The sequence below is a fragment of the Gossypium hirsutum genome, chromosome A12, assembly GCF_007990345.1.
Source record: "Gossypium hirsutum isolate 1008001.06 chromosome A12, Gossypium_hirsutum_v2.1, whole genome shotgun sequence".
Taxonomy (NCBI): domain Eukaryota; kingdom Viridiplantae; phylum Streptophyta; class Magnoliopsida; order Malvales; family Malvaceae; genus Gossypium; species Gossypium hirsutum.
In genome coordinates, this window is record NC_053435.1 from 85047309 (window position 1) to 85055492 (window position 8184).

The 8184-nt window shown below is 35.4% G+C and overlaps 1 protein-coding gene across 1 annotated transcript; it reads right to left on the reverse strand.

The window, feature by feature from the left end:
- Positions 1-649: 649 nt before the first annotated feature.
- LOC107925697 (BRCT domain-containing protein At4g02110) lies at positions 650-6557 on the reverse strand. Its single transcript, XM_016856413.2, has 10 exons — positions 6215-6557; positions 5989-6078; positions 5788-5892; positions 5358-5459; positions 5184-5268; positions 4750-4819; positions 4522-4566; positions 1896-4346; positions 1456-1672; positions 650-1325 (listed from the first exon to the last, which is right to left on the reverse strand). The coding sequence occupies exons 1-10, from the start codon at positions 6296-6298 to the stop codon at positions 753-755; spliced, it is 3822 nt and encodes a 1273-aa protein (XP_016711902.2). The 5' UTR covers positions 6299-6557; the 3' UTR covers positions 650-752.
- Between the last annotated feature and the right edge of the window lie 1627 nt (positions 6558-8184).

An 8184-nucleotide genomic window follows, 5' to 3' on the forward strand; every position in this document is an offset into this window, starting at 1 on the left:
TCATATTGACTGTGAATCCAACCAATTAAAGGCTTAAAAAAATTAATGGGAAAGTAGAAAAAAATTAAGAAAAAAGAGGGAAAAAAAGGGAAATATATTTATAAACACATTTTAATAATAATAATGTCTTAAACAACAATTATACAATACAAAATCAATAAGTAATTATAAAATATTAATGTTGTTGAAATATGATTTTTTACCCATTTTCTAGTATAAAAATTAGCAATAAATTTATTCAATTGGTAATATTTAATTACTTTCTCATTTATTTTAAATAAATCTTTATTCTTTTCTTGAGTTCTTATTATTTTTTTATATCTAATTATTGTATATTAATAGATAAACTGATTCTAACCAAACTAGCTTTTTGTTTTCATTTTTCAGTTTTTGCTTTAGTTTTTTTTATTCATTTGAATTGTTTTAGTTAAGCTGGGTTTAGTAATTTTTAAAGGATTTAAGCAAATATGATGCCCCTATCAATAATCCTTGGCGGAAAGAGCCAATTTTGATGAAAAGAGAACCCCAATTTCAGAAGAACACATGCTGACTGCAGCCATCCAACTAATTCAATGGACTGGAATTATTTTCGTGAAAATAATATTAAATATTCCTACAAAATGAAAACAGCTTTGAATGGCCAACTAAATACTTTAAACAAGTTAGTTTTATTTTAGTATCGTTTACAAATTCTTTCTAATCTAAACAATTATACAAAAGCTACAACACAAGTCCACCCTTCCGAAAGCTACCTACTTACCCTTTGACGTTGACGTTCCCTTTTTTCTTCTTTTGGAAGACGTGTTGTTTATGCTGCTTTTGTTACATTTCGGGCAAAACCAGTCCTCCTTCGGAACATTGTCAAGCGGGGGATCGCAACAATCGATGTGAATGCCGATTCCACAACCTACGGAACCACTTTCATTGCCGCAGATCAGCATGACATCTTCTCTGTCGCCAGAGCCGCAAACTTGGCATGTTATATCATTACTCTCCGAGTTACCTGGTGATTCATGAGTCAAGTCATCGACGATTTCCTCAGCTCGAGTTGTCAAGTTAGTGAATGATTTTTCTGCCCATTCATGAGTGTCGTATAGGACATGTTTCTCCAGGGAGTAACCGGGTTTACAGACGTATTCCACTAGGTAGTCAGCAACAACACAGGGTACCTCGTGTTTCAAAAACTCTTGAACCCAGATATCAACACGTGGCATGCCAGGGCTAACAACTGCAAAATCAACACCAGATTTGAGGAATCTGGTGTAAGGGGGACAAGTTGCTAAAATGTTACCATCCCCGGCTTTCACAACACGCTTCAGAGTATCCTGGTAAAAGGCAGTGAGTCAAGAAATTATAACAAACAAACCTAAACCATCTGTTTTAGTTTAATCGAAACAAGATAGTTACAGATACTGAAAAAAACTGTAACCAGGTTAATAATGCTGAAGAGCATACCAAAGGAGGAGCAATGCATTCTCCATACACAATAATGCGCAATCCATAAAATGCTCCATGGCCTGTTCTCTCCTTTAACTGACGCCACTTCCTTGGAGCCTCTAAGTTTATTGCACCATCTTCACTAAGGCCATTTTTGTGCCATTCATAAGGCTCCTCTGCCAAGAACTTTCCTGCCTCATTACAAGCACTTAAAAATTCGGGTTTAAGAATCCACCTGCATTCAGAGGAAAGTCTAATTCAAATAACATTTCAAATTGAAAATGAATAGTTATGCATAGATGTGAAAAGTGTGAGCACAAAGGTTAGTTAATTTTAACAGCATATGTTCTCATACAATCTTCTTAATTGGAGAATGGAACATCGAGGAACTTTCAGTATAATTTCTGTAAGAGCTAAAGGGAACTATGATAAGTCTTAGACAGTTAGAAATATGTTACCTTCCAGAAGCAGCAGCAGCAAAGAATTTTTCAGTCCTACGAATTGGATCAGGTGCAATGAAATGTGTTGCCTGGTATGACCACTGATGAGAATCTCTACAAAACTTTCCTTTCAAACGCTTAATGACTTGCTGAAATTCTTTTCTCTGCTGTCTGTAGCCACTCAATATAAAACATGTAGGCTCAATTTTCACTCTATTGAAAACCTTTTCGACTGGTTGCATGTTAGAATCAACATTCTGAGATTTTTCCTTAGTCTTCAATGTTCTGTTATTGGATTTACCAACTGATTTCCTAGCAATCTCCTTGAGACCAACTGTGTCGCCCTTGCCAGCAGCCCCGGAGATTTCCACTCTTGAAGACGCATTAGCACTGCTTGGTTTGTCATCAGGATGTGGCATGAAATTCTCCTTTTCATTATCTTTGTCACCAACATTCTTCTCGACACTGGTATTTTCCCCAGCCAAATCATTTTTGGAATTAGAAGGAACAGCCTTCATCCTGGCCTTACCAGAAAGTTGTTTCTTCCTTTTGTTTGTTTTCTTTTTCAAGCCACCACTCTTTAACGCTGGTTCACCAAATTCAGAATTTTTGCTCCCAACTGCCCTCCCAGGATCAGTTCCATTTGTTCCATTCTCAGAGGCAACTGGACTCGCATGTACAGCCACTTTGGGATCATGTCTGACATGTTCTGCCTCTACTAACATATCTGCTTTATGCATCACTTCAACCAACTCAGACTTCTCTACTCCAATCACCTTCTTAGAACCATTGTCATCTTCCTCATCTGGAGCTTGAGTTTCATCATCCATGAATTGAGTCTTACTAGTACCAATATTCTGACATTTTGTAACTTTTTCAACATCCTTTGCTGCATCCAGGTTAATAGTTGGAGGGCATGTCTCAAGCTCACTGGCACTCTTATGACCTGCTCTTTCATTATCACCATCCATGGAAATTGTAGAATGATTATCAGAAGCAATTTTGCTTGAGTAAATAGAACCTTTTCTGTTAGCAATGTTACTTAGTTTTGGTCGAGAACCCAAGGTCTTTTTTGCAAGCTTCTTCTTGCTAATTGGTTTTGTCACAGACTTATCATTTCCTCCTTCAACCACATCCAAGTTAGAAGGGCTGTCGACATTGTCCTTCCCCAGCTTTCCATCAAGTGAAGGAACCTGAACATCTCGCTGCTTATTGCTAACTGATTTTGTCACTGATTCATCATTTCCACCTTCAAGCACGTCCAACTTAGAAGGGCTATGGGAATTATCCTTCCCCAGCTTTCTATAAAGTGAAGGAACCTGAACATCTTGCTGCTTATTCTGCAGCTCACCTGGCTCTCCAACCACTTGTAATAGTTCTAGACTGTAATCGCCAATATTTGATCTGCTTACTGAGGTTGACTCTCTTAACCCCTTGAAGGACATTTGGGGTGACTTCTCATAAGCATTCTCATTTGGCATATCCAGCTTGCCTGCCAAGGTGGACCCTCTATACCCTCTAGAGGACATATTGGGTGACTTCTCATCTCTACCATTCTGTCTGTCGTCTGGAGTTACAGATTTAGAGGAAAAGAGATCAGTTGACAACTTGGTAGTCACATTGCCAGCACATGAGCTATGTAAAACATTTGGATAACCAGTCTCATTCACTGGGTAGTCATTAATCTGTAGCTGATCTCCCACCGAGGATGTCGGCTCCAACTGTACAGTATCCAATGCACTGCCTTTTATGGAACCTTTTGCATTATAACTCATCTTTTGTGATTTAGAGCTACTACCAGAAAGTTCCAAAGCTCTTTTCTGAGGCAATATACCAGCAGAGTCCTCTCCATGACACAAATCGCTTCCTTTCCTTGGAGATCTAACAAAAGAAGCACAGATTCTTTCCTCTGGTTGCTGTATTTTAGAGGAAGAAATGCCTGATACATCCTTAATTTTCATAGCTTGAGGAGAGCCACTAATGTTGCCTGATACCTCCCCAGATAAATTTGGAGGTGTAGCATTTCTTGGAGTTTTCCTGGAGTAACTTATAGCAGTGAACATCTCATTGGATAATGAGGGACTCTTAGAGGTAGATGCCAAGTTACTATCCATATTTGTAGAATTTGAGCCTCTGTTGCCTGGTTGAGCTAGCTTAGTAGATGAACCATTCCTGAGACCTGAGTTCTGAAAAGAATTGAGCTCAGGGTCATTAACATCATTGAAGCTTGTGCCTAAATGAGATTTTCCAGGCATCACTAAAACTTCTTTAGGATTTGGTGAATGTCCGGGTATAGTGGAAGTGGCCACTTCAACTGTGGAGAGCAACTCGCCGGAACTGAGCATTCCAGCTTTCAAACTATGAGGGCTCCTATTCAGACTCCTTTGTCCAGAATGCTTCAATGTAGTTTCTTCAGCCTCTTCGTCAGAATCTTTAGCTTCAGCTTCCATCACCTCTAACTCATAGCCACTGTTGAGATGAAGAGATTAGAATATAATTCAGTATGGCTTATACCTTTCTTTTTTCACTTTTTCTTCATTGGATAAGAGCTGAGCAAATATAACTGAGAATCAAGATGCCTTAGCAAATGCAGAGTTGGTATGCTATGGAGAAACACGTAAAACATTCTCAGAAAGGCCCTTACCTCTTGCTGTAATTAGCTTCTGAAAGAAGCTCCCAATCTCTTAAACTGCAAAAAAAGAATACAAGAAGATTAAACAGCGGCAAAAGAGTTTGCATGTAAATTCTAGTTTCTTCAGCTCCCCAAAAAGAAAAAGCATTCAGTTTTCTGTTTATCAGCAAAATTATATTCTGGAGGCTTTGAAATTTATTATGCTTCAGGACTACAAAGTTCAGTTTTATGCAAACATACCAATCTTCCAGCCAGCGGTGGTTGATAAGCTTTATCTTCTTGATTTTCTTAGCAAGCTCGTACTTCTCCCCTGAATAAATTAACAAAATTTAATAAAATTACTACTGAAACTCAGTATCATTAAAAGCTTCAACACATGAAAACCATATTAGCATCAGAAAACAAACATATACTGCATCTTAACATTTACTAGAAAAGGCCATCAAAACTGGCTAATAGATGCATGAATAGTTTATATACAAATATGAAACACAGAGGAATGAATAAAAGCAAAAAAGAGTAGGAACGTATTAAGAGTTGACACGAGTTGACACAAAGAACAAACTCATCATAATAATTACAATGTGGAAAAGACTGACAAGATCTCCACAGGATCCTAAGTTGTGAAGTTTACTTTCACAGCCCTATGATAAGGAAAACAAAGAAAACCTCACCTTCAAATTTATAGCATATTAGATGAGTAACTTTGCTTGCAACCAGAGGCTTAGAAAATTGAGCACCCATCAAGCCAACCATCGTCTGCAAACACATAGGTAAAACAACATAACATTTTTATTTGCTTTACAAACAATAGAAGTAGTCAACAATAGTGAAGGATAGACCAATACCATAATGTCATCTCGATCTTGCCTTTGATATCCAGTCAAGCATATAATTAAACTTTTAGCACCAGGAATTCCATTTAAATCCCTAAGAGGTCTGTACATAATCTGTCAGAAAACAATGGCAGATTCACAAGTTTAAACAGATGAAAAGAATTAAGTCCGACTTTATTAAAGAAATGATACAGATCATGACAACTATTCTGACCCCAAAACAATGACACATCTCTATGTCGTAGAAGTTGAATGCATGAGAAATTATCAATAAACTGATCAACTATCGGCTCTAATTTCATCATTTTAGTGCAAATGTGCTACACCAATTGAATTCATGAATCGAAAATTCCACATAGTAGACATTGTATAAAATTCAAAGATATCTTAAACAATTATCAGACAGTTAGCTTTAAAAAGTACTGCAACAAAACAAACTAACCGAAGTAGCATCAACAGGCATTCCAATATCAAAACTATGATCAACCCATAACCCAGTGACAACTGTTTTGCCATCGTTTCGAGCAGCAACACATACAGGATCATCCTACAAGCATGTAAAAGCAGGATTTTCAGCATCTTTTTTTAATAAAAGAAATTATATATATAAATAAAGCAAGCACCATTGCTTTAAAAGACTTACGTAGACAATCTTATTAACAATCACATGAGTGCAATTCTGACTATACTGACCGACACCTACGCCGCCACCGTTGATTAGCTTTACTCGAACCTTCAAAAAAAAAAAGCTTTTATTATTTTTTGCTCAAATAAGTACTTCAATGAAACAAAGATTAAGAAGCAGAGAGCTTTGAAGACACCCAAAAAACAACACTAATAGAAGATAACGCGGGATGTTACGGAAGTACATTATGCTCGTTAACGGGATCGAAGCCGTAAAGACAAAAACGAACGCCGAGAAACGTTTTCGAGGGAGTATCGGATTCCAGCATTGGATCGGAAACTAGCGTTTTAAAACAGAATTACCAAATTAGGGTAATTTGAACAAGAGGGAGATTTTGAACCTATGGGGGAAATAACACTAAAAAGGAGACAAATCGACGTAAATAAAATCCTAGAAAACAGGAATTTAATCAAATGAATTTAGAAATGATATGAAAGCGAGGATTAAAAAAGAGGCTTTGGGGGGTTTTACAAAACTTGTCGAGGAAGAGAGTGGGAAAATAGTGACTATTATATTCGGGGGTCCGATGCGAGGGAAAATTTTCTTTTCATTTTGATTTTTTTTATTTTTTTGTTCTTGTGGCGGGAGATGGAAAATTCTTGATTGAATATGCTGTCTCCACGTGGTATAATGACGGAACGATATTTTGACACGTGTAGTTCTTGGGCTTTTTGTAGTGGACAAATATCACCGATTTTAAGGGCATCTGACTACCGTCTAAAAGCCCAATCAGAAGTAAACGACTAGGCTGAAACTTGGTTTCTTTTTGAATGGTTAAATTCTGCTATCAGCCCTTGTGCTTTTCGGGTTTAATCTTTTTACTTTAATTTTGTTTTTCTTAGTTTATGTAGTTTTTAATTATTAATTTTTCAATCCTTATTAAAAAGATAAGTATTAAATTCATTAAGTTATGACATTTTCAAAATCTGATGAGCCAGGGGCGAAGTTAGGAAAAATTTTAAGGGGCCGAAATTAAATTGTCTATATCTTTATAATTTTAAAGGATTAAATCAAATTTTTATCATTTTTAGGGGGAAAAGAACAATTTTACCTTTACTAAATTAAAATTTTTAAAATTTTAAAGGGCCAAAATAGAAAATTTTCCATTTTAGGGGGTCGAGGCCCCTGCCAACCCCCCTAAATCCGCCTCTTGCACCAAACATATTATTATATATTTAATACCATATCAACTTGTTGTTTCCATATATTACTCATTACAAATCTAGTTAGGATTGATTTGGATGGGCAGTACGTTTACCTGCGGTTAGGATAAAAACAGTGATTGCGATGAGATTAGATATTGTAGCAATACTGTAATGTGAGACAAAAAGTAAGTTAAACCCACCACACCGTACCCCACCATCCATCCAAACCCACCCTTAATAAATTAACTATTATCATTTGCGTTAAGGTTGAAATTTTAAATTTTAAAAAGTATAAGAGCTTGGAAGGATCCAATTAGAGATTGGATAATATGGACCAAATCTACAACTTTACGAATAGTATAGGGACAAAATTTGATCAAATGAAAGTATAAAGACTAAACCATAAATTTATTAAAGTATGGTGACTACTAGCATAATTTAACATTTATTTATTTTCTTTTCAATTATTATCCATTTGGCAAAATACTCGTTTTAAAGTTAGTTTATCATTAAGGTTATGATTGAGGGTGAAAAGTGTTGTTAAAAATCTTCTTAAAAAAATATTTTTGAATTTTTTGATAATACTTACAATTAATATCTATAAGTGCTTTTAAAAAGATAAAATGTTTATTTTAGACATAATATTGTATAAAGTAAATAATTTAATGAATAGAAAAAAATGTAATTTTATTGAAAAGCATGTTTTTCAAAAGTTAAAACCTAAAAATTTTAGCTTTTTAACTTAATTTAAAATATTAATTCAAAAAATTTTTGATTTAAAATCTCAATTTAAAATTAATATTTGATTTGAAAAGCTAATTGTTTATATATATTAATTTGAAATCATGATTTGGGTTGAAAAATGCTTTTTTAACTTCAATTAGTGTCTATGATTTCGGAAAAAAATTTAAGTTAATTTAAGGTCAAACTTGGGCTTCAATATCTGAGGCTCAAGCTTGCCCCAATACAACTAGACCTAATCATGAGTTAGACTACCTGCCTAGACCCA